This window comes from Dermochelys coriacea, chromosome 25 (genome assembly GCF_009764565.3).
Source record: "Dermochelys coriacea isolate rDerCor1 chromosome 25, rDerCor1.pri.v4, whole genome shotgun sequence".
NCBI classification, from domain to species: domain Eukaryota; kingdom Metazoa; phylum Chordata; order Testudines; family Dermochelyidae; genus Dermochelys; species Dermochelys coriacea.
Window position 1 is genome coordinate 5,463,855 of NC_050092.1, and position 26,242 is coordinate 5,490,096.

At 51.7% G+C, this 26,242-nt stretch overlaps 2 protein-coding genes across 6 annotated transcripts in view; one reads left to right on the plus strand and one right to left on the minus strand.

Annotated features, from left to right (window-relative positions):
- Positions 1-15,201, plus strand: part of CSNK1G2 (casein kinase 1 gamma 2) — an 87,336-nt gene extending 72,135 nt beyond the window's left edge. For all 3 annotated transcript variants that reach the window (XM_038383708.2, XM_043502525.1, XM_043502524.1), the window contains 8 exons: positions 462-610; positions 1,935-2,169; positions 3,088-3,173; positions 4,642-4,726; positions 5,278-5,426; positions 5,908-5,991; positions 11,378-11,484; positions 12,450-15,201. In XM_038383708.2, coding sequence (XP_038239636.1) covers positions 462-610; positions 1,935-2,169; positions 3,088-3,173; positions 4,642-4,726; positions 5,278-5,426; positions 5,908-5,991; positions 11,378-11,484; positions 12,450-12,504 — 950 coding nt within the window. In that variant the 3' untranslated portion in view covers positions 12,505-15,201. The remainder of the gene's footprint in view (positions 1-461; positions 611-1,934; positions 2,170-3,087; positions 3,174-4,641; positions 4,727-5,277; positions 5,427-5,907; positions 5,992-11,377; positions 11,485-12,449) is intronic.
- A 2,283-nt stretch (positions 15,202-17,484) lies between these two features.
- Positions 17,485-26,242, minus strand: part of BTBD2 (BTB domain containing 2) — a 42,469-nt gene continuing 33,711 nt past the window's right edge. For all 3 annotated transcript variants that reach the window (XM_043502522.1, XM_043502523.1, XM_038383703.2), the window contains 2 exons: positions 23,796-23,942; positions 17,485-20,597 (listed from right to left, as the gene is read on the minus strand). In XM_043502522.1, coding sequence (XP_043358457.1) covers positions 20,436-20,597; positions 23,796-23,942 — 309 coding nt within the window. In that variant the 3' untranslated portion in view covers positions 17,485-20,435. The remainder of the gene's footprint in view (positions 20,598-23,795; positions 23,943-26,242) is intronic.

Here is a 26,242-nt window from a genome sequence, read left to right on the forward strand (position 1 = left end):
AGTGAGTGCCAGGGGTGCCAACATCCATTCCGGCCCAGGTCTCATCCCCAGCTGAGCCCAGCCTCTTCCCACCCTCCCTGGACAGGGGCAGCTTGTGCCTCTCCGGCAGAGTGAGAGCGTGGGGAAAACCCAACCCTGCTCAGGAATAATGCAGCAGAGTCGTTGTGGGGGTGCAAGGGAGGGGCAAACTCCCCCTTGCCAATGATTCCCAATTAAAGTCCTGCCCGGGGAGGGGGGGAGGTGTTTGTTGCCTCGGTAACCCCCGGCATTGGCTACTATTCCAGTACTAGCCGCATCTCCCTGGTACAGAGGTTACCCAGCAGCGTCCACGCCCTGGATTCCTCCAGCCCCCTGCATCTGGCCTTAAACGCCACCTTGCCGGGGTGTAGCTGCTGGGAGGGAAGGGATTTTCCCATCTCTGCTGCAGCTCGGCGCTGACTCCTCCACACTCGCTCTTGCAGAAGGAATTCCTCAGGTGTATTACTTTGGGCCCTGTGGGAAGTACAACGCCATGGTGTTGGAGCTGCTGGGACCCAGCCTGGAAGACCTGTTCGACCTGTGCGATCGGACCTTCACGCTCAAAACGGTCCTGATGATAGCGATCCAGTTGGTAAGCATGGTGCCCACAATGCAGCTGGGAAGCATGGCATGCCCTGCCGTCAAATCCCCAGTGACCAGTTTGCCCCCAGAGGAGAGATGCCTCAGGGGCCCAGCCAGAACGTACTGTGGGGGGGCTTAGGCGGGGGGGAAGGAAGAATGAGGTAAAAGCACCCAGTGAGTAACATTCTTATTGGGGGTGCAATCAGGGTTTTGCAGGCGGCTTCCAGGCAGGAGATCAGCAGGCTGCATGTTCCGCACCAAACCAAACAGCCCTGGAGGGAGGGGAGCGACTGGGGGGGGGATCCAGGAGGATCCAAGAGCAGGAGGGAATTCTTAGGAGACAGGTGGGTTGACTGGAAACTCCTGCTGGGGAGCCCCATCTCGGGAAGTCTTCCCTCATTGGATGCCTGTGTTGAATTGGAGACAGTGTATCCTAGTGGGTAGAGCGCTGCATCGTGACTCGAGAGGCCTGGCTTTTATTCCTAGTTCCACTGCTGGCCTGTTGGGTGACCGTGAGCAAGTCATATCTCTCTGTGCCTCAGTTTCCCCATCTGCAAACCAGGGATAGTGGCCTTTATTTCTCTGGGAACTGGAGGTAGATTCATGTAGCTCAAAAATTCCAGGTATTGGCGGGAGTCTGCAGCAAATCCAGGCTCAGAACCCATGTGTCTGACAGACCCAGTCCAGCCTGCCCTTTCTGGGGAGCTACAGTCCACGGATACTACACCTCCCAGCCTGCACTGCTCCATGGGGGCAGCCTCCAGCTCAGGTTCTGGTTTAGGTGCACTAGGTGCAGCATGTGGCCTTTTGGTGACCTGCAAGCTTGGCCCTGGGTTCGCTGGAGGTGTTTCCTGGGGTCTATAAGGCTCCACCCCTAAAAACAATACCTTTCTTGGGCTTTAAAATGTAATACGGCCAAGCTCTTATGCAGCACCTTTCATGGTTGGGTCCCAAAGCGCTTCAGTGTGTGTGTGTTTATCCTCCTGGCCTTGGCAGGGCTGTTAAGTGGAGAACTGAGGCACACAGACGCTCGTCCAAGGTCTCTTGGGAAGGCTGTGGAAGAGCAGGGAATTGGATCCCAGGCCCCACAGGCTTAGGCTAGTGCCCTGACCGTCCTTCCTCAGCCGGAGCTGACTGGGCAGATGGGGATCCAACGGGCCTGTTCTGAGAGCCAAGCAGAGTGGCTGCTGGCTTTAGCGGAGTTACCTCGGCTTGAGATGGGGTGAGAACAGAACGGGGCCCAGTGGGTCCGGAGTAAAAGGCCGGGCATTGTCCATGCTGGCAGAGCAAGCCCGCCCACGACTTCCCACTGACGCCAGCCCCTCCCCCCACAGATCACGCGAATGGAGTACGTTCACACCAAAAGCCTGATCTACAGAGATGTCAAGCCGGAGAACTTCTTGGTGGGGCGGCCGGGCAGCAAGCGTCAGCACACCATCCACATCATTGACTTTGGCCTGGCCAAGGAGTACATCGACCCCGAGACCAAAAAACACATCCCCTACCGAGAGCACAAGAGCCTGACTGGGACGGCGCGATACATGAGCATCAACACGCACCTCGGGAAAGGTACCGTGCCCAGCTATGGCTGGCACTGCCCAAGGGAGAGTGAGACTGGGGGTGGATAATTCAGTGGCTCCTGCACTGCACCAGCCCCATGGTTTCCTGGCTTTGTGCTGAGGGGCAGCTGGAGGGGAGGCAGGTCTTTGGGGGAACCTGTCCTGCTCCACCGGGGTCTTGCCTTTGGTGGTGTCTGCCCCAGGAATGTTCCTGTCTCCCCCGTATTGCTCTGGGTAAAGGGCACCTGCGAGAGAGATGCCTGCAGCTGGGGGGGCATTTGCTTCTGACAGTGAGGTGTCATTGGCCAGGGTAGCTAGGTCTGCAGCCGAGTGCGCTTCAAGCATGATGCTAAGGAGCACTAGCACCCGAGCACCAGTGAGCTAACACGCCGCTGGCTGCTGGGCCCTGCCGCCACTCAGATCTGCGGTGCCGTGGGCAGGACAGGGGGTGCCTCTGTGCACGTCCACATGGCGTCACAGCCTCTCCAGGACCAGGGCAGGAGAGTCCATGAGACGCTCAGTCTGCTGTCGCTCACTTCATTCACCCCAGTGAAACCCGCTCGCTAATGCCATGCACCCCAGTCTGGCTGCCTCTAGTGCCTGTCTCCTGGTCCTGGTGGAGTGAGCGAGCTCCCCAGAGCCTGGTCTCATTCTGTACCAGCCCTGGGCCCCCCCCGGAGCCCAGATTCAGCAATACTAAGGGTTACGTGGCCCTCAAAAGCCCCTTTGTTCAGCTTTTTGCTTTGTCTGAGCAGCTCAGCAAGTCTAGGCCTCGCTCACTCCTGTGAGCTGCCCTGGGATTCTTGCACTGAAAGAGCCGCCGCAGGGCGTGACGGGATGGTGGTGCCGGGGGCAGGGCGCGGCACAGGGCGGCTCTGCCCTCTGAGGAATCTGCCCATGGCACTTACTGTTTCTCTCCCCTGCCCAGAGCAAAGCCGTAGGGATGACCTGGAAGCGCTAGGGCACATGTTCATGTACTTCCTGCGGGGCAGCCTCCCTTGGCAAGGGCTCAAGGTAAGTGCCATCTGGCTGCTGTCCTTGCTGGGTGCTGAGCAAGCACAAGGTCCTAAGTGTGTCTCTCGCGTGGCTGGCAGGGGGGCGCGGATCCCACCCTGAGTTCGTGAGGATGGAGTAAAGTTAACAGGGGCCTGATGGCATCAACACACGTTCGTGTGGGTGCTCTGGTTTGAGCCCAGGTGCCTGGCTGGCTGGCTGGGTGCTGTAGGATGGATTTAAATGGGGAAAATGTGAGTAATTGTCAATTTCACCTACCCTCAGAAATGGGCCCAGACCAAAAAAAGCTCTTGATAGAACTGTCCAGAGAGGGGCCATCTACATCTCTCCCCCAGATAGCAGGGCCCCAATCCTGCCAAAACTTATGCATGCCAGTCGGCTCCTTACACGGGTGTTTGCAGGATCGGAACCCAAAGGTTTCCCAAACTCAGTCCGTCCATCAGTCACCAAGTAGCATAGTGGTGAGTTCACTAATCGGGTACCAGCCCCAGCTCCCAGGCTCCTTAAATCTGCAATAAGTAACCATTCGTATTTTAAATTTCCTTCTGTGTGGAAATTCCTGCTGGAGGTGTGGGGGGCTCATGGCACATGGGAGACTTGGTGGGGGAGGCTCAGAAGTGCTTGGCGTTGGCCAGCCTCCCAACGAAGTCCAAGTCCTTAGGGCAGCTGCTCTCCCAGGGGTGAAACGGAGGCTGAGATGTGCTGGCCGAGGGGTGGGGATTTCCAGGTCTTTTTCCTTCACTGTTGCTGTTTCCCTGTGGCCTTGGACCAGCCACTTGCTCTGTCTGTACCCACGTTCCCCGGGTGCCAGGTGGCTGCTGTAGTATTGTCTTGCCCACAGTGGGGAGCTGAGGCTGTGCCTGAGAGGTGGCTGTATTGCAGCGCAGATTGTTATGTGCATTGTGTTAGCATTTCTCCGACGAATCCCGCTCTGGCCACTGTCGGACCCCGCAGTGCTGGGCCTCAGGCTCGTGACTTTCCAGCCCGCCTGGTGGCTGGACCTTCAGCCTGCTGGGCTACCTGGTGGGTTTGGTTTCCAAAGAGGCCCTGGTAACAAGCCAGTTGCTGCTGTTCCCCTCCTCACTCTCATACGCTGTGTCCCTGGCTGTGCCCAGCGAGGTCTGCACAGCTGTGTATCTGGGAGCTCGGCCCTGTCAGTCCCTGATTGCCGCCAGCCAGGCTCTCCTGCCGCATGCCATGTGGTAGTCAGAAGAGTGGAATATGCACCCCCTCTCTGGCTGGTATCCCTGCCGCTCTGGGCATGACTGTCCTGCTGCTCAGTCTCCCCGCCTCTCCTGAAACGCGATGGCTCAATGGGGTAGCCAGATGGTGGGGGCGGGAAGCCCAAAGTTGGCTCCTAAACCCTGGCTTAGGGCATTGGCCAGTGTGCTCCTGCCAGGCCATCCGGGCGGGTGTGATGTTTGTCCACGGTACCCTGCCGAGCTCTCATCCATGCTCCCTGTTCTAGGCTGACACGCTGAAGGAGCGATATCAGAAGATCGGAGACACCAAAAGAGCCACTCCTGTTGAAGTCCTGTGTGAAAACTTCCCAGGTAAGAGCACTGCTCAAGTTGGGAGAGCAGTGAGGGGCCGGTGGTCGTGCCCGCATTAAATAGACCTGACAGCCAGAAGCTGGGAGGGAAAACTGAGGCACAGATGGGGGACAGGACTTGCCCAAGGACACCCAGCAGGTCAGTGGCAGAGCTGGGATTAGCACCCAGGTCTCCTGAGTCCCAGTCTGGTGTACTATCTACTAAGCTACACTGCCACCTATGGGTTACTGCACAGCTCGGTCCCCTGCAACACCGTTCACTGCAGCCTCGCCCCCTCCTGCCCCACCTCCGAAAGCTGGGCTTGCTGGACTTCTCCCCCAGCCTTTGTCTGCTGCCACAGTGGGGTGGGAGGACGGAGTGGGGTAGGATCTCTCCCTGCGGCTGTTCCCTACAGCCGTCTCAGGGCTGCATTTGTGCAGTTCAGTCTGACACCCTCCAGCCTCTGTGAGTATTTCCCTGCTGCCTCGTTCCTCTCGCTGTGGTGCCTCCCCTGGCCGGGTGCTCCCTCAGCACAGCTTGCGGGCCACACTGAGTCCGCTGTGCCTCCGCAGAGGAGATGGCAACCTACCTGCGCTATGTGCGGCGGCTGGATTTCTTCGAGAAGCCGGATTACGACTACCTGCGCAAGCTCTTCACAGACCTGTTCGACCGGAGCGGCTACGTCTTCGACTACGAGTACGACTGGGCTGGGAAGCCGCTAGTAAGTGCTGCTGAACAGAGATGGGATGGGGAAGACCCCGAGTGCCCCTTGTGGGGAGGGGCTGGATGGCTGCCTCTGGCTCGAAGTACATGGGAGCAGCAGGCAGAGCTTGATTAGGTGTGATTACAGCTGCTTAGTTCCCCTCTGGCTCCTGAGAGGTTAGCTCCCCTCCATCCTCCTGTTAGTTCCTTTCCACGGCTCAGTCCCTTGTCTGCCCCCCAACCCAGAACACAAGCATTGTCTCAGCCACTTGGACCCCAGGCTTCATTTTCATTCTAGTGGCGCCAGCTCAAACCAGTCCCATCCCAGCCCCCAGGAGTGAGATCTCTCGCCTCATAACATAAGCCACAATCCCGCCCTCCACATATTCAGCCCGGGCCCTCTCCCCACCAGATGTAGTGAAAGCCCAAGGCGCACACGGCCTGCACAGAGATTATGCGCCTTTCTTAATGATTTTTCCTCCTGGTTTCTTGATCTGCAGCCAACTCCAATCGGCACAATCCACAGCGACGTCCAGGTGCAGCCCCCAAACAGAGACAAAGCACAGCCACACACCAAACACCAGGTGAGCCGCCCGCCTGCCTACCCCCAGCCGCGCTGGCCGGGCAGGTCCCAGCAACAGAGCAGCTTGGCCATGGTGGGGGCGGAGTGAACCGATTCATAGGGAAAGCTGTGGGGGGGGGAGGGGTCCAGACATCATTAGCCATTCCCATGGGGACTGGGAGGCTGAAAGGCAGGCAGACATCTCCTCTGGCCGATCCAGGAGAGACATCGGCTGGCCGGTCCCTTTCTCCGTGACCGGAGGGAAGGTGGTGGTGTGGAGGTGCAGGGGAAATGGAAAGCCCTTAGGAGGGATATGGAGGATTCCTCAGAGAGGTGGGGCATAGGCCCATGGGAAGTGCAAGTCCACAGGGTCTCTTGCCTCTGCATCCCTGTCCCAGCAGCGCTTGCAGGGCTGTGCCATTGAGGCTGCGTGGGGAAGGCTGGGCCAGTGCTCTCGGTGCTGGGCTGGCTCATGGGAGGCCTGAATGCTTTGGGAGAACAGGGTGTTGGAGGCCCCAGTGCAGTTGGTACATGGCTGACCTGCTGTCAAGGCACCAGGGGGTATGGACGGCAGGGTGGGACCGTGTGAGTCATGGAGCTCTGGCTGGGGATCAGTCGAGACCTTGTCCTCCTTGGGTTCAGCACTGACTAGAGCCCAGCCCATGGGTGAGACCGGCTCACTGCTGACGGGCCTTCAGGCCAGTCTCAGAACCACCTCTTGGGTCTATCCCAGTGCTGGTGTTACGCAATCCCAGTCCAGTTCCTTGAGCAGCGTCTGGAGAGCTGTGGCTTCCAGGACAGACTCCCATGTGACATCCCTGCCCCGGTGCATGCCCAGGTCCTTGGGGCGACAGTGGAAAGGCCCTGCTGGTGAGTCCAGAGGCCCTGAGCTGGTGGTGAGGCTGCCTTGGCAGAGTCCTAGAACCCCCTGCGGTGGGCGAAGGGAATGGGGCTGTGTTGGGATCGCTGGTGCTGCCTGCCACGCTGGAATCAGCTGGGCAGCCTTATTCTGTCGCCCCACCTGGGTGACCATGAAGGGAACTGTGGGAGTGCTCAGCTGGGTTAAACCAGCCCTTCTGATGGGAGCTGGGCCGGCTGGCCGATTTGAGTCTCTCATACCGCCCTGTGGGGAGAGCCGCAGATGATTTGATCTCAGCAGTCACCACTATGTGGAGGAGACCCAGCCTCTGTCTCACTCTCTCTGCGGGGGAAGGGGCGTAGAGATATGGGTGAAGACAGCTCAGGTCTGGGAGACGCTGCTGGGCTGAGCTGGAATCCGTTCAGCGGAGCCCAACTTTGCTGCTGGCAGGAGAACAGCATGTGGCAGCCTTGCCCTAAGAACCAGGAGCGCACTTTGCCGAGGCGGCTCTTCCCAGGGGCCAGTGAGGAATGGCCACGTGGAGAGGGTGCCAGTGCTGGCTCTGCACTGGGGGGGGGGGGGACTTGGCCTGGCTTAGCTTCTAGGAAAGCAGGGCAGAGTCCCAGCTAACTGGTCTCCTGCTGTGATGCTCCCAGAAGATGGGACAGCCAAGGAAACCCATGGAGTGTGGGGACATTAGTGTGACCGGGCTGAGCTCCAAGTAATCAGCACTCTCTTGTGACTTGGTCTCTTGCCCATGAGAGCCCTGACAAAGGGGGTTTGATTCCAGGCGATGCTGCATGCTCAGGACTTGGTTTAAAAACTGCTCATACCCGAGTATGGGGGGACCAGCGGGTTTCATGCCCGGCCTTTGTCAAGGCTCAGCCTCCTCAGCCAGCAGCTGGAGAGAACTGGGTTCCCTTTGCCTTAACTTACCAAATAAATCCTCTTGAAGCCTGGTGCTCAGGAGCAGTGGTGGGACCTCAAGTCACCACTACCTTGGCCAGATGGAGCTGGGTTTGGCTTTTGGACCCGGTGCAGGCATCAGAACCAGCTGGGTGCGGGTGGCACAGGTGACCTAGCAGTCCCACCGCTTTTATGGAGAGGGAATATTCTCCAGGACTCCTGCCTCATCCCCTAGTCTGTTATCCCTGGGACCTTCTCTCTCTCTGACGGGCCGCCAGCAGCGGTGGGAAGAAGGGAGACTGGTAACATCCCAGCGGAAGACAGTCCACGGTGCGGTAACTATACCAGGCTCTTTATTGAACGAGAGGCCCAGTGCAATCCCAGAGGATCTGATACACAGGAGGTTCTTTGCTGTATCTAGATTCCCAATGATCACCCAGTTTACTCTAAGCCCTGATCTTTCCTGAATCCTCTGGCTTTAAACCCTGCAGGGATGGGAAGATAGACCCATAGCTTTAATTTCTGTCAGTCTTCACTCGGCAAAATCAAACCTCAGGCAGCGTCGGCTCCCCCACCTCTGTTTAAAGCACGGCTTGTCCCCTCTGCATGGCGAAACAGCTTCTGCCGCTAGTGTTCTCCAAAAGCCAGCGGCACGTCTCAGCATCGCCCAAAGCGGAGGGCAGCAGACCAAGTGCCTTATCTTTCTGGACTAGTGCACCAGAGACCCGAGAGATCTTTACACGTAAGGGCGGAGGGGGAGAGGAAGGTGAACATGCCCACATGTGCACAAGCGAAGATGTGAGTAAAGTGTGAACCCAAACAACAGACCAGCAACCGGTCAAATGGCTCTGAGTCGCATACCATTCCACTCAGATGGGATTTCACTGGGGACCACACTGGTTTATTTGCCTTAACACACTAGTGCTTCTCTGTTTGTTTATATTTTTGCTTTTGCATGTCTTATTTTCTTGACTCCTCTCCCCCACCGTTCCTACCCCTTCGTCTCCATTCTTCTTCTTCTGTTTTTGTTTCCTGTCCTGCCGGTCACTAGCAGTCGCCCGAGGGGAACGAGTTGTGTGATCCTCAGGCTAGTCAGCAGCCTGTCGAGGAACCTCTAGGAACTCACCTAGCGACCAGCAGGCTTGGGGGTTCCGTGCAGGTACATGCAGTGTGCTGAGTGGGAGTGGAGGGGGCATTCCCAAAGTGGGGGACGGGCCACCGGGGAAGGGGCCTGTCCCACAAAACTCCTGCAGCAGCAGAATCCTTTGGGCGCGATTTATGCTTATCCCCAGGACTGGGGCTTTGCAACCTTTCGTTTCCATCTGTGGACGTGGAATCTCTGGTTTTGTCCCTTAAGCCCATTCCCTGGTTCTCCTTCCCTTTCTGGTGCTCAGGTTCACCCCTCCGCTCCTCCTTCTCCCCTCTTCAACCTCCAGCATCAGCCGAGCTTGAAACCACGTCCACTCTCAGATCTGCAGGCCGTGCTTAATCCTGCCCCATAGTCGTCGTCCTCTCCTGCTCTCTGTGACCCCAGCCCCTTGCAGATGGTCCTGGGTGTGTGTGTTGAAGCACGTCTCCGCTAGGGTCAACAATCCCCCTGCCACAAACTGGGGCACCTCTGCTTTGTATGTCTCGTGGTGAAAAGGAGAAATTCACGGGCTTTGCTGGGCCTCAGTGAATTTCACCCTCGTTCCATATAACTCTTCCCACAACTGTCCTAGTTCCTCACTAGTCCCTGTGCTTATCTGTCTGTCCTCACTTGATTTGTTCCCCTGCCACGGGGCTCCTGGGGCAAAGCTCGCCTAACTCTCCCAAGCAGAGCTTTGAGTCGTGTGTGTTCTTCCTGGCTCCTGCTCCTACCACCGGCCTTCGTGAGTGGGCAAGGGACACCCAGACCACCCCCGCCGTTCTCGCTGCACAGCTCTGCTTCCTGTGGCAGTGGCCGCTAGAAACGTGCTCTTCCCCCCTTGGCATGCTCTCTAGTCTCGGGGTTTGTCTTCACTGCAGTTAACTTGAGTTATAGCTTTAATATGGGGGTGCTTTTAACACCAGTGGACTGGCCCCAGTGGGGGTGGAGGCTACCGCTTGAGCTGGCGCAATGTGGCGGCCGCTCTGTGCTGTTCACTTGTGGCCTGGCTGCTCTCCCTCCAGCAAAGCGGACCCGACCGTATGGCGCTGCAGTGAAGGCACAGCCTGTGTCACTGCGGTTGGGCGTGAGCTTGCATAGTGCTGCTTTCCCCCGGTGCTGGACAAGGCTGGTGAGGCCTTCCCAGGGAAGGGGTGGGGACTGCCGGAGTTCAAACACTAGGCCTGGATATCAGCCAGGTAACTTGGCCTTGCCCAGAGGGCAGTGTGAAGAGGGGAGAAGGGGATCAAACAGAGTTGCTCAGCTGCTGCAATGCTGGCCCGTCCCCTCCTCTTGCCACTTTGATTCCGTCCCCCAGGAGCACCAGCAGTGAAATCAGACGCAATCCCTAGCCAGGGATGGTGGGTCCCCAGAGATTGTAGCTGTTGGGAAGCAGCTGCCAGTTTCCTTAATGTAGCGGTGTGTGGTCAGGTCGCAGGACCTGCCGGCGTTGGAGGGGCTTGGCCCTGGTGCGTCGCAGCCATTGGTGGCGCTGCTCTGTTCCGTCTGCTACGTGAGCCGGCGTTAGCTGCTGCAAGGGGAAGGGCCGGCACTGAGGATAGTCACGAACAGCGTGTAGCACAGGATACAGCGCTAGGGAGAGTCATCCATAGCGCGAGGGTCCAAGGTGGGCCAACGTGTCTGGGACAGTGGAAGTTAGTGGGAATCCAGAGCATGAGAAAAGCTAAAACCTCAGGGCAGGCCCATGAGCTTTAGCTTTCCCCTACTTTGTTTTTACTGCTCAGGAACAAAACAGGTGCTGGGAGCAGAACAGAAACACCCCACCACCTTGGTGCACTGCTGCTCCACTGGCCGGGTCGTTCTCTGGGATGCGAATGACCATGGAGTGAAGCGCTGCCCGGCTCGCTGGATTGCCATTGGCAGGTGGTTTCTGAGGCTCGCAGATTTTGGGTCTGATCACACAGGAAGAGCTGGGTTTGAAAATGTGCTACAGAAATGAAATCTGGGCCCTTCCCAGGCATGTTGTGTGGCAGGCCCTGCCAAATAGCCTTCTGGAAAACCCCCCTCTGCTGCAAGGAGACAGGAGGGCGGGCCTCTCTGCAAGTGATGCAGGCTCGCTCAATGGCAGAGAGTGCTGGGAGGCTGAGGCCCGTCCCCTCTAGCTAGTCCAGCGCCTATGGCACTCGTTGCCAGCTTGGCCAGGGCCAGGTATGATTCAGCATGCTGCCACCCTAGGCAAAGCAGTCCCGGGTACTGGCATGTCTCTCCCCCCAACTGCTGGTAGCTCTAGGTCGTCTCCCAGGCTGGGTGCTCGGAAGAAAACTTGGCTCTCTTGCATTGTGGCAGTTTCTCTACAGGGGCTGCTGCTTCGACCTGCCCCCTGCCGTATATAATGCGCCCTGTGGGGAAGGCAATTCGGGCATTGTTGGTGTGTACCTGTTTCCCTACTCCGTGCAGGGATTCAGTGTCAGACGGGGCAGGGCCAATGAACAGGCTCTCGGCTCTCTGTATTGCTTGAACGCATCCAGTCTCTGAGTGTCCAGCTTTTCCTCCCAGGTGATGAGTTCCACCAACGGAGAACTGAACACGGACGACCCGACCGCAGGACATTCGAATGCCCCGATCACGGCGCCTGCTGAGGTGGAGGTAGCGGATGATACAAAGTAAGGACCCGGCTGCGCATTCAGTTTGCTTTTTTTGGTTGGGGGGCGTGGGGGGTTGGCAGCTGCTGCACTGGCCGCGCTGGATGGGTTGTTGGGGGTTTATTTGCTGCTGTCTTTGGCTGCAGCAGTTGTATCCTTCTCCCTGTGTAGAGGATAGAGGGGACTGAGCTGTAATGAATCTACAGGGGATTCCGTACTGAGGCTGCTGGACACAGACACACCCTGCTGTTCTCTCTCTCGCTCAGCTGGCTCTGCCTAATGTCGCCACGTGGTGTCTCCCAAGAGCCAGGATTTGTCTATTTTAAATCTGCAGGGGATGCTGTACTGAGGTTACTGGCCAGAGACAGACCCTGGGGTTCATCCTAGTTCCACAGAGGCTCTCCCCTAAATCCCGGCCTGGACTCAGCAGCCGTGGGCGGGATGCTTGGCTCTCACGCTGACCAGCATTGCATCTTCATTTGCCTGAACACTTGTCAGTTTCCTAAGGGTCGCAATCTCACTTGTGCCCCTCTAACTCCTGTGAAAAATACTGTCCCCACCCCCAGCGTCCAGTGACTTGAGGTCTGGGCTTTTCAGTGACCAGGGAACGAGAGAGAGATGGGACCCAAACCCACTTCTTGTGGTCTTTAGAACTGTGAGGCTTGCCAGATGGGTTCAGACTCATGGTCCATCTCGTCCAATATCCCCTCTCTGATAGTGGCCAGCACCAGCTGCTTCGGAGGCAACCTCCCAGCAGCAGATGTGGGGGAATCTGCTCCCACACAGGACACCCCCTGGTCGCTAATAGAGATCAGCTTAAGCCCCCCCCGCCCCCAAAATGTTACCATGAACTGTGCCAATTCCAGATATTCTCATTCCCCCGTGCACTGTCCAATCCCTTCTGGGATCGGGAGGAACCTGCTGTTGGCCTTAGAGAGGACAAGTGCAGTCTGGGGGCATGACAGCCTGTCTGCCTTTATCCACAGGTGCTGCTGTTTCTTCAAGAGGAGGAAGAGAAAAACCATCCAGCGCCACAAGTGATCTGCCAGGGACAGCACGGATCAGTTTGTGCAGTATCGCCTCTAACTCTGGCTATGGATGGGTCTAGATTCCTGATCAGATCTGCAAGGCCTTCCCTCCCTCTGATTTTGATGGGGGTGGGGGAAGAGCCGTCATGACTTCACCGCCCGGCATCACGTGTGGATGGGGAGGGGGGGAGGGAAGTTCCCAAACTGCTTTACTTTTCTTCCACCACCACCACATCCACCCAGGGGTCGTTTATTCAAACCAAGTCAGACTTTGCCAACGTTCCCACACCCGCCTATCGTGCAGTCCACAGAGAGCATTAAGCTATTTAAAAAAGGAAGCCAACCAACCAAACCCACGACGTGAATTTCTTTTGATTCTATTAACTAGTTTGAAAACGGGGATCAACTCTACAGACTCGAAAAACATTGCTGGCGTAGAGGAAGCCGAAGACAATTTCAAGAGCGGTGGGCTATGGAGAATTTTTTTTCCCTGTCGCTTCTTTGTCTCTGAAGTTAATTTAAGTCTTGGTGCAGAGTGCTGAGTTGTCAGTCTTTGACCTTCCTCTTTTTAGTGTTACGAAATTCTGCTTTTCTTTTAAAGGTTGTGTTTTCCCTGTAAGCTCCCCTTCCGCCATTTGGTTAAAACTCTTTCCTTGTGGTGGCGATTGATCGCTATGTTAGCCGAGTCTCTGGTACGGTGATGCGTGGAGGAGGGACTCGTTTACACTTTCGTTTTACGATGCACTTTTGCTAGCAATACAAGCGATGTTTGGTTTTGAAATTAACAGTTTAGTAATTAACAGGGGAAAGCAGGTGGGGGGGGGAGCCGAATTTAGGGTCTCAGGAATGGTTGGAAGCTTATCAGAGCCCTGAAGCCATGCCCTCAGCCATTTGAAATGGGCAACCTACCTTGGGGGCACATGGCTAAGACCAAAGGGAAACTTGATGTTGAAGAGCAAGGTAGAAAAAGGATGTCTTAATGGTCCCTGCAATGAGCCTTGGGGTGGGGATTGCTTCCTGGCACAGGACAGCATAGGATGTTTTTATTAAGCACAGGGGAGAGCTGAGTCCTGCTTATACTCCTGGCATAAGAGTTCAGTGTCCTCATTTTATGTGAAGTTGCTTAACTGGACTTTTTTTTTTTTTTTTTTAAAAAAAGACTTTCCCGTTGTCCAGCCCCCACCCAGTGAATCTCCCCACAGCTGATACTCTGATCAGCAGGGACCTCCTGGGAGGACCAAGAGCCTCCTAAATGAACCAAAACCAAGCCAGTGCAGTAAGGAAGCAGTGTGCATGTTCCCGGGGGGAAGAAGGGGAGGACGAGAGGCCAGCTGGGGAGGAATGGTTAAAACTCCCTGGGGTTCCACGTCCCACTCGAAAGGGGCAGCGTGGAGTGAATCAGATTTGTAGCTTGCTGGGAAATAGCAACCCCCACTAGGATAAACCCAGCTAGGCCATTCTGTTTGTCCACTGACTCTCCTTTCTGGAAGGGCTGGAGCGAACCTTATGAAGGTTGAAACCCTCCCTGCCTGCTTGCCAGTCCAGTCATGGGCCTGGAGCCCTAGGCTGGCCCACTCAGTTCATCCAACAATCAGAGGCCCATGTGCTTACTCCTTAGCTGATCACATGTGGCAGTTCCTAGTTGTGGGGTTTTTTTTAAACTAACACACACACACACACGCACACAAACCCTTCTTTAAACAGCCAACCTTAATTCAGTGTGAAATGACTGAGAATGTGCGTTCAGTTGTGCGTATTTACCACGGCAACAAAATTTGACTTTGGGGTTTTGTTTTTTTTTTTACAGGGTGGGCGGGTGGGGAAGTAGCATGTGGGTTTTTTTATTTTCTGTGTAATTATGACACTTGTAATGTTTGAGCTGTAGGAGCTGGAAGCTGCTCTGAGGTTGTGCAGGAGGAGGATCAAAGCCTTTGTCTGAAATAAACACTGCCATCCTTTGCCGGCGCAAAGGGGGAGCGTGTGGGAGGTCCTCAAACGCCACTTGTGCTAGGTACGTCCTGCTTCACTCTTCTGCAGAGGCCCACGGAATGGGGTCCTGGGCTGATTCGCCAGTGAGCTGTACCAGCTACTCACCCATAGCCTCCATCCTGTTGCTGCAGCCCATGGTCGGCTGGGGGTAGGAATATACGGCTGCAGGGGAGGGGACTAGGGCCCACAGGCAGGGGGAGCCTGGCACATTTCTCTCCCATTCCTGTTGGAGTACAGCGGCTTTGTCCCTCTTCCAGCCACATTCCTTTCATTTAAATCAGCCCTGAATGGCTAAAAACAGGCTTAAGCTAGTTCAAGTGGCTTCCTCCTTCCCCCAGCATCCACCCTAAGCTGGAAGGTTGGTGCCCCTTTAAAGATCCTAGGGACTGTGAATCAGATGCAGCCTCATATTCTTGTCTGCAGTTTTACTTCAACAGCAGTGCCTCTGTCATGCTCAAGAGAACCAAGGTGGTGGGGAGGGACAGCTGCACCGGCAAGCTACACAAGGAGTGCACAGCCAGCTGCTAGAGAGCGCTTGGTTCTTGACAACTCAATGAATTCCACCAAATCAGGACCTTTGTATGGTATTTAGTTATGTGCAATGTTTGACCTTGTTTCCCAAACAATGCAAATGAAACCGCCTTAAATCTTCACTGGAACTGTACTTCCAGTCCCCGAAGGTGTAAAATAAAGTATGTATGTGAGTGGGTGCATGTGTGTATTTGGACTGCCATTTGCCATGTGTCTTTTCAGACAAACCTACTGCAGGCTTAGGAGGAGATAAAAGGGAAAGAGGCCAGCGTGTTGGCCCAACTCTGCCTTCTGACTCCCTTCCTGCCCCAGGGAATGGTCAGGCCCTAGGGCTGGCTGAGCTGGAGGGAGCAGTGGGACACTAGGAGACTTACTCACATTATGGAAAGAGTCTGTATGTGTGTAGCTCCAAAGCAGAAGGGTGGTGGTTCCAGTGCAAGCTTAGTTATGGCTTTAAATAAAAGTGTACAGACCTGGTATTTGCATTTCTCTGATGCTTCCTTGAAGCTATAGAAGTTAGGGGCTTTTTTTAAAAAAAATAAATAAAAATCCAACCCCCCCTAGTTTCCATCAGGATTTATTTTGGGGTGATGGCCTGTGGGACTAGTACCAGATTGAACCAGCATGTAGAAATTTGTATCAATGCTTAGCAGAACCCCCCAAGCCCTGCTGTGGTGTTCTCATACATCTACCAGTTGGAGACAGGCAAGCCCCCGCAGGACTGACAAGAGCAGGGAACTTGAAGGGGTAAGTATGAGTTTAGAGCACAACCTGCTAGGAGCCGTGGGGGGAGGGAGGAGTTCAGGGTGCTGAGTTGCCTTTGACAATAATGCTGCCTCCTCCTCCCTGTGAAGCAATGGTAGGGGTGGGGGATGAGTGAAAAACAGGCTGAGGTGGTGATTGCCCAGCTAGGAGATGCTAGTCATGGCAGCTGACTTGTGTTATCCCTGCTGGATAGACACAAGGGCATTTGACGTACATAGTGAGTGAGGAGCTTTAGTCTAGCATAAGGAATACGTGCTCTGACCCATGCACGAGGTGGGGATATGCTGGCTTTAAGCAAAGGCCAGGGAGGTGTTTCAGGGATGCTGCTATCTCATCTCACTGTGGCAGGAGTAATTTCTTTATTTCCAGTTAGACAGTTGTGTAATTGCCTTAAATATAAACAGGCACTAGCACTGAGGGGTAGCTGGAGCATTTGCTGCACCTTTGTGGGACCCATCATGAGATCGGTGATACACAGCCTGGGTTCAGGCCTGCAAGTGGTTCTTTTGTGTCACATGCTGCTATTTGCAGCACATATTGAAACACTGATTTAATTATTACCCAATTAAGTTATCAACTTGCACTCTTATTTGCTGTGAGAATATATAAACTAAATATTTCCCCTCCTACTGTTTAACTATGAATGTACTGTAGTAAATGAAGCAATTCATTCACAGTATGGTAGCTCTTTTGGGTCATTTTGATTGCTAATTTGGCTCTTGAACCACTGAGGGCTGAGTAGCCTGGTCTAAATAGATGTGGCACAGCAGCTGGCAGGGACAGCTGCTGTCAGACTCAAACCAGCTCTCAGTGATTGCTAGGGCATTAAGGGTGATCAGTGACAGCCCAGGCTGGTGCTGGGGTTTGACTGAAGCAGGTTTGAGAGGTCTTGCCAGTCTGTGTATGCTGGAGGAATGAATCAAAGAGGTCTAAGCTGACTGCTGCTCTGAATAAGCTTATGAGCGTGGAGAAGTCAAGTCTGCCTTTGTCAGCTGCCTCCCAGGCCTGGAGGGAAGAGATGGCTGCACAGTGCTTTGACTAGGTGAAGCCCTCCACTAACCGTATATGGCTGAACACACTCACCTAGGGCACACAATTCCCTTGTGCAGGAGAGACACACTTACAGCTGCCTTTTGTTTATTCAGCTAGGCCTGCCGAACGCTGGCTTCTCTTTGCCCCATCCCTGAAAGGGATCCCTCTCCCTTTGGGGGCCCTGTTTCCTCCCCTCTGGGTTCATAGCCAAGCCAGAAGTAAAACCTGGCTTTAGTCAAATAGTTTGAAGTCTGCCTTTGAGAGAGGAACTCAAGACCTTTTAGCTGCTGCTTCATCATTAAATTCTTAGGGTTTAAATAAAAGAGACTGGGGGAGGTAGAAAGGAAAACTTACTAAGGCAACTCACTTTCTCTCTCTTGAATATACTGACATATTTCTCAGACCACCAGCTGCATTAACTTCTTTCCCTGAACACTTTTCTCTTCAAGACAGAATATCAAGGGGAACAAAGGAAAATATACTTGTACATTGCTTCAAGGGTTCAACTTTTACAGTAATTTACACAGCAATTTAGAGCACTAGGGGAAGATAAATTAAGGACCCTGCCAGCATCAGCTATCTCCGTTCTCTTCCCACACTGATTGAAGACAGACTCCTGGAAGTGGCCAGGTTCTGTTTTGCTAGCTGCTCTCTTCCACTCATGAAACTTTATATTAAAGACAATCTCAATGTCTTTATTGATTTCCTATTTACAAAAATCACAAAGCTGGCAAAAAGCAGAGTGTGGACACTGAATGAGCATTTGATACATTCATTAATATAGCACTAGAGTCTAGACAGTGCCAGCTCTGTTTGAGGTGACATGATAAGACAGAAACTTCTTACACTTTTGGAGACAGGCATGTTCCACAATGAATTACATTCATACTATCTACAAAAGACAATCGCCTCAAACCGCATAAAGCCCTAAGAACAAGAATTGCTCAGATGTTATTCAGAGTTTAATTTTTCTTTTAAAAACATTTTTCAGCAGGATAGCCTAAAGCAACCTACCTTGTGGCTTGAAAGCAAGACTGGAAGGAAGGAGTATTAAAAACATAAACCTTAAAAGGAAAAAGCCACCAGGCAGGTCTACACCTCAACCTCATCTTGAGGCTAAATGCCTTACACGTCCTGCTATTTTCATGGCCCAGAGTGCAGATTTGCTTCTTCCATGGTCCAATCATTTCTGCTATTACCACTTTATACAGAAATGTTCTGGGAGTGCTATATCCACAGCAAGGAGGTTACACCAAAGGTAATAAAATGGGCAAAGCAGCCCTGAACCCTGATGCATGTATTCCCACAACCTTTGACAAGAAGAGGGGAAAAACAGAGCGCAAAAGCAGGCAGGTCAGCTATGTACATTCCAACAGAAGGCAATTTCCCTCTTGGAGGAAGGAGCATCTCCATTCTGTTAATCCATTTCAGAATATGTTTGCATTGCACAGAATTAGGTTCAATAACTTGAGCAGTGGACCCACCATTTTTAGTACTGGCCATATTTTAAAAACTGCCCACCCTGAAGCAGGCTCACAATATACATCTCACAATGTCTTCCTAAAGAAGAAAACACACTGACAACAGTATTAACACCTACATGGATTATTTCTAGGTGACGTTAATTCCTGATCTTTATTTTTGTTGTCTGGTTGGTGGAAAGTTACCCACCCAGCCAGCCACAGAACCTAGACCCAGTTACTCTGGCAGCCCAGGGAGAGGAGGTGGTGTCAGAATGGGATACTATTTCCCAACAGGCACCAAATCATCCATTGCAGTAGAAGATGGCCAGTATGTAAAGCTTTGATCAGGGACTGCTATCACAAATTTAACAAGGGGGAGCCCTGGCATAAGACCATGTTTGGAGCAGTGGAGAGAGAGAGAGAGAGACACACACACAAAGACTTTTTAATGAACCTCAACTTATCAGAGACAACACCATCATGCACTAATTAATTCCACACCAACACCTCTGAATGGTTTGGCCATCTATGCTTACGAAGGTAGCCTTTGTTACCCTCCTCCTTGGCAGACTGCTGGGAAGTAAAAATCCCTTTAGTCTTTGTTAGTCAGGGCAAGGCTGGGACCACTCAGGCAGTTACAAGACAAAGTCAGGCAGCTACTTCCTATCACAGCACCATCATGCTCAGGGGAAATCACAGCTGGTTATGGTGACAGGCAACCAGTTTTGAACAGAGGTAAGGGGAGAAGAGGAGGCTTTTTTGCCATTAAACCACCCCCATCGCAGTCTAGTGTTAACCCTTTTATTTAAGTCAAGCAGGAGGCTCCAGTAAGAGTGTCACACTGAGAGTGTCTGTCCACACACCCACTGAACAGGCTCTAGCTGTGAGGGGACAGAGACATGTGCATGGACAAGCAGAAACTCTTCAGTCCTTTTCTATACCGTTTCATAAATCCCGCTCCATCTGCCGATTATTAAAGAAGTGACACTTGAACACCAAACCCCTTCCTCTTTTGCATCAGGGCAGCAGAGCTCTGATCCAATATGAACAGTTAGTGAAGCAAAGAAAATAAGACACCAGAAGAGTCATGTTGCAACTTGCCTGAAGAGAGCAGCAATACACTTTACACTGGAGCCAAGTGAGGCACATTGTCAGATAGAAGCAACCACGCTCAACTGCTACCTCAAAGTGGAAGGGATTCAGTTAGCATGGCAGCTACCAGTATGGAGTTCCTGCTGCTAAATGCTGCACAGGGGATATTTAATATTCCCCATTTCTTTAAATAGCATACAGAAAAAATTGCAAAAGCACCCCCAGGCCGGAGCCGGGGAGCCTGCATGTAGGTAGCAAAGGTGCTCTGCTAAGTGCTGATCTACTGGGCCTCTCCACCTACGTACAGAGTCATCTAGCCCCAGGGGGTTTCTGTTGGGTTGTACTAACTGTCCAACTTAAAGGATTGTCTCAAATTAGCAAAAATGCCCACAAAACTCTGGGTGGTCCCTGTAGAGGTTCTCTCCTGGAGCTGGGAGTCTGTTCTGAGGTCTCCCACAATATGTAGTGCTGAAATAGGAAAACCTCCATGAACACCAATTTCCTTAATTTTCTGAAAACAGCAAAGGTATGTACAGCCTGGCAGTAACGTTCTAGTGAAACCTCTCTCGGAGAAACCTCCCCATTTTGGCAGCACTGCTGAATCGGCCTGGCAAACCCTCTCATCCCAATCCCAAGTAGGGCAGAGGAAGAAAGTCAATATGACCCTCAATATGAATTTTCTTTTTGCAGGATTGTCACCTAGTGGAGAATTTAACCACAATCAGAGCCACTTGTTTCCATGCTTCCAATTGATGTAAAAGCATCTACATTCATGACAATAAAAAAACCCATGAAATTAGAGAGGGTTACAGTAAAATGAAGCCTTACTAGCCACAGGCAACCTATAAATGACACCAGTAAACCAGTTAGTCTGTATATGGTGGTGGTAGCAGCAGCATCACTAGCACAAGGCAAAACATGAGCTTTACAATTATTTTACTGAGACCTTTGGCTAGCCTGGCTCCCACTGGCATGGCTGAATTCAGGCAGAGATTTTGTTTGGAAGGGCATGGGAGAGAGGGAGAGGGGGAGACCAAAAGTTCCTCCAGCACAGCTGATTCCAACAGCTGCACTATGTATAGAAGATAATCTCTGGGATCTGTCCATCCTCCACAGAAGTGCCGTTATTATTCCCAGCCGCATAACAGAACGTAAAGCATGTTTTGGCTCCTGTTGTTGGTGATTCATGGATCACTTTGCGCAGTCCTTTGGTTCCGTAGTGAGAATCTGGACCCTGCATTAGTAACAGAAAACAGAGGCAAGCCCGTTAGTAAGAGGGAATACAGCCAGGCCAGAGTGAAACCAGGCTGCTTACAGCAGCTCCATCACAAACTCAGGGTCTAATCTTGCCAGGTGACGAGCATCCCTACAGCTCTGCGAAGTGCTCCGGAGCAGAAGACACTCGGCAACTCACTGCTACTAATCTCAAATATTTTAAGACACCAATAGCAAGCAGCTATTTTCTGCAGTCCAAGGGTTTTATGCTGATTTGCTTTGAAGATGGTTTTCCTTTTCAAAGGGGAAGGCTCAAAAAAGCCAAGCACAGACCTCCACCATTAATTTGCACGCTCACTGGGCAGCTACTGTTACTCATTTTATTCATTAAATGAGGTTTAATGAAAGCAGGGCCAATCCCCAACTAAATCATCCCAGCCAGGGCTTTGTCAAGCCTGACCTTAAAAACTTCTAAGGAAGGAGATTCCACCACCTCCCTAGGTAACACATTCCAGTGTTTCACCTCCTTCCTAATGAAAGTTTTTCCCTAATATCCAACCTAAACCTCCCCCACTACAACTCCTCGTTCTATCATCTGCTACCAATGAGAACAGTCTAGATCCATCCTCTTTGGAACCCCCTTTGAGGTAGTTGAAAGCAGCTGTCAAATCCCCCCTCGTTCTTCTCTTCCGCAGACTAAATAATCCCAGTTCCCTCAGCCTCTCCTCATAAGTCACATGTTCCAGCCCCCTAATCATTTTTGTTGCCCTCCGCTGGACGCTTTCCAATTTTTCCACAGCCGTTTTGTAGTGTGGGGACCAAAACTGGACACAGTACTCCAGATGTGGCCTCAACAATGCCGAATAGAGGGGAATGATCACGTCCCTCTATCTGCTGGCAATGCTCCTACTTATACAGCCCAAAATGCTGTTAGCCTTCTTGGCAACAAGGGCACACTGTTGACTCATATCCAGCTTCTCATCCACTGTAACCCCTAGGTCCTTTTCTGCAGAACTGCTGCCGAGCCATTCGGTCCCTAGTCTGTAGCAGTGCATGGGATTCTTCCATCCCAAGGGCAGGACTCTGCACTTGTCCTTGTTGAACCTCATCAGATTTCTTTTGGCCCAATCCTCTAATTTGTCTAGGGCCCTCTGTATCCTACTCCTACTCTCCAGCGTATCTATCTCTCCTCCCACTTTAGTGTCATCTGCAAATTTGCTGAGGGTGCAATCCATCCCATCATCCAGATCATTAATGAAGATATTGAACAAAACCGGCCCCAGGACCGACCCTTGGGGCACTCCACTTGATACCGGCTACCGACTAGACATGGAGCCATTGATCACTACCCGTTGAGCCCAACAATCTAGCCAGCTTTCTATCCACCTTATAGTCCATTCATCCAGCCCATACTACTATAACTTGCTGGCAAGAATACTGTGGGAGACAGTGTCAAAAGCTTTGCTAAAGTCAACGAACACCACATCCACTGCTTTCCCCTCATCCACAGAGCCAGTTATCTTGTCATAGAAGGCAATTAGATTAGTCAGACATGACTTGCCCTTGGTGAATCCATGCTGACTGTTCCTGATCACTTTCATCTCCTCTAAGTACTTCAGAATTGATTCCTTGAGGACCTTTTCCATAATTTTTCCAGGGACTGAGGTGAGGCTGACTGGCCTGTAGTTCCCCAGATCCTCCTCCTTCCCTTTTTTAAAGATGGGCACTACATTAGCCTTTTTCCAGTTGCCCGGGACCTCCCCCGATCGCCATGAGTTTTCAAAGATAATGGCCAATGGCTCTGCAATCACATCCGCCAACTCCTTTAGCACTCTCAGATGCAGTGCATCCAGCCCAATGGACTTGTGCTCATCCAGCTTTTCTCTCCCTGCCTTCCATCAACTCCACTATCCGTCCTGTACCCCATATTCAACCCTTCTTACGTCTTCCATTCCCTCCCCCAACTCTCTAGCTATTGTGAAGTCTTGACACTTCTTCCTGTACAGCAGTGCTTCTCAAGCTATCTGATGTGGGGGACCAGCAACTTTTTTTTCCCCCCGCCAATGTGCACACAGACCGGCAACTGATGGCTTGCTGACTGGCACCAGTCCACGGACCACCACTTTGAGTAGCACTGCTGTACATCCCCTCTGCCATAGGCTTCCTGTAGTGAAGAAAACACTGCCCAGTTGAAAAGAACTCAGAATTAGATAGTCTTGTAAAAAGTTTCAAGTGCTGTATGACAAATGCTCACAACCCTGGTATTCTCATCTGAAAGAGACCTCCAAGAGCCATGTTGCCCATTAACAGTATTCAAACACTAGTCAATGTCCACACTATTAAATCATTTAATGCAATACCTGATTTTCCATCACCCATCCAATTACTGACCCCTTATGACCATGCTTAATTTGTCTCATCTGAAACACATGACTAGATTTACATTTCTATGTTCCCACAGGGAATTGAGGCACTGTTAGGACCAGAGACAAGTTTTCGAGGCTTTCCCAGATGTTCTGTCAGTATGTATGCATACACTAAGACAATAAAGACCTTGCATACAACTGTATTCCAGTAACACCATGAAGCCCCACCCAAGATCAGGGGCCCACTATGCAAGGGGCTGTGCTGAAACGTATGAAAAGCCACCTGCCTTGAAGAGTTTACAAAGTAAATAGAAAGACTAAGGGTGAAAGTAGCTACAGGAAGATTTTGAACAAGTCTTTCATAAGATCTAAGGTAGAATGAAGGCCCCTTTCCCATTTCAAAAACTGCTTCTATTATTTGAACTATAGTGTATACAGGGCCATTGTTGCATCATTTAACCCATATAATTATGTTATCAGTTCTTGATAGCTATGTACTGATACTGCTTCCTTAGTGTAGAATGTGCATAACTATAAACTATAAATCTATGACTATAGATTCACAAAACCAAGACCATCTACACTGTCCAGAAAAACACGATTTCAGCACTAATGCAGCCAGCACCATTAGCTTGCCTAGCAAACATTTACTAAACAAAACTAACTCTGAATGTTAATCCCTGACGTGCCACTTGCATATTGGTAAGGAGCTAAAAAATAAGTGTGAAATTTCAAACAGGAAGAGACCCTGGAGGTCTAAAAACAGGATCAATGTTACTTCCCATGGGACCAGCAAACCCATTAATTCTCCCTCCCATACTCATACTGAAGCTAGAGCCCCATTACAGTACCTTTAGTGTCGCACAGGCTGTATAGCTGACGTTGGGTAAAATCTCAACAGGCTCTTTAAACATGACCCGGAAAGTGCTGGAGGATCCATCACAGCTGAACCCAGTGTCATTTTGACCCAATACTGTATTGCTGTCTGTGTGGATGATCTGGAAGATAGATTAGAAAAGTAAACATCTGTGTAATTAGCTTATTTAAAAAAAAGATGGAATTGGCATTTAATTTAGTTATTTCCTCTCTGAGATGCACGTTAGGCCCATTAGCGGAGATCTTCATTATCTCAACACTTCTCTGGACTGGTGGAGAGAGATAAGGTAGCTTTACACAGGCTTCTTTGGTACAGATTTGTTAACTGTGTTAAATCTGCTGACTCCACCAGTCAGACCTTTTAGAAAAATAAAACGACACTGAAATGCAAACACATCAACACAAGCCAGTACAGGGAAACGACAGGGGAAAAGATTCTGAAGAAAAGGAGCCCTAATGCCTTCCACACTCAGATTTAAGGGGCCTTTTGTTAGAGTCAAGTTTATTGTTATAAAATTAGAGTGAACTCAGACAGGGACAAACAGTACTTGACGAGACTGAATATGCCTCGCAAAGAGAACAACTGTTTAATCAGAACAAAACGGGAGTCATTGGGACTAGGTGATTTAGTGACATACAAGACTCCACAGTGCTAGGTAGCCTGCACTGGTTTCCAGTTATTTCTGGGTCCAATTTAAATACAGATAAGGATCTACCTAGTCGCACAGGTTTGGATCCCAGCAATCTTTGAGACCTTCTCTCCCTTTACACTGCAACTTGATAGTTGATTTCAGCTGGGATATTCTTGCTTTGGTCTCTAGTCTGGAGCTGGGGGGAGACGGGGGACTGAGGACAGTGTTCTCAGTAAGAGACCCTTCAATGCAAATGCTTTCTTTGCTGGTCAGATGGAGCTTATGTACTTCCTGCCCTTTTGGCAATGGAACTGGAGATGCGTTTTCTTTATAATTGCTCTTGATTGCTATGGTTTGATTTGAAGCTGAGGTACCCATCCCCAGAGGATAAGCAGTGTTCATCTTTCCTGAGCCAGGTATTAATGTGCCATTCCAACTCACTTCTTCCAAATGGATCCTAGAGCACTTTGCAAAGTGATTGCACTGAAAGAACAGACTAGGTGATGAGCCAACTATCTACTGATACTGTTCTGGAACAACGCCAGGACTGATCGTGGTAAAACCATAGGTAATGCTGCTCAGTCCAACAAGTGCCCATGAGTGCATTACCACCACATCACCCCACCCTCCCATTGTTTGGTTTATACCACATTTTAAGGGAATCTTTCATAGAATAACAGGGTTGGAAGGGACCTCAGGAGGTCATCTAGTCCAAGCCCCTGCTCAAAGCAGGACCAATCCCCAACTAAATTATCCCAGCCAATGTTGTCAAGCCTGACCTTAAAAACCTCAAAGGAAGGAGATTCCACCACCTCCCTAGGTAACCCATTCCAGTGCTTCACCACCCTCCTAGTGAAAAAGTTCTTCCTAATATCCAACTTAGACCTCCTCCACTGCATCTTGAAACCATTGCTCCTTGTTCTGTCATCTGGTACCACTGAGAACAGTCTAGATCCATCCTCTTTGGAAACCCCTTTCAGGTAGTTGAAAGCAGCTATCAAATCCCCCCTCATTCTTCTCTTCTGCAGACTAAACAATCTCAGTTCTCTCAGCCTCTCCTCATAAAATCATGTGTTCCAGCCCCCTAATCATTTTTGTTGCCCTCCGCTGGACGCTTTCCAATTTTTCCACATCCTTCTTGTAGTGTGGGGCCCAAAACTGGACACCATACTCCAGATGCGGCCTCACCAATGTCGAATAGAGGGGAACAATCACGGCCCTCCATCTGCTGGCAATGCCTCTACTTATACAGCCCAAAATGCCATTAGCCTTCTTGGCAACAAGGGCACACTGACTCGTATCCAGCTTCTCATTCACCAAAACCTCTAGGTCCTTTTCTGCGGAACTACTGCCTAGCCATTTGGTCCCTCTGGTTACCAACCTTCAGCAAGTGTTGGTCTCAAGGAAATGTTGCGTGTGTCCATCCCGCTCTTGGTCGGAGTGTGCCCCATGCACATTCGTCGTCAATTTTTCCCTCCGTGGTACCCGTTGGAGCAGCTCAAGTGCCCTTTGCTGCTGCACACCACTGTGCGCTGGCGGAAAGGGCCCAGCCACGCCTGAGCCCCCTCAGTTCCTTCCTGCTGGACAACCCCAAGGCAAAGGGGCAGGAAGGCAGCTGTGGAATTGACACGTTCAACACATCTTGAAAAACAACAGTTATAGACTGTTAGTAACAGTTTCTTCTTCGCATGATTGCATTCCACTCTTGGCCACTCACTGGCCATAAAGTAGGAGGAGGGATCCGAGTTCATGCACACAGACTGGAGTACAGCTTGTCGAAATTTAGCACA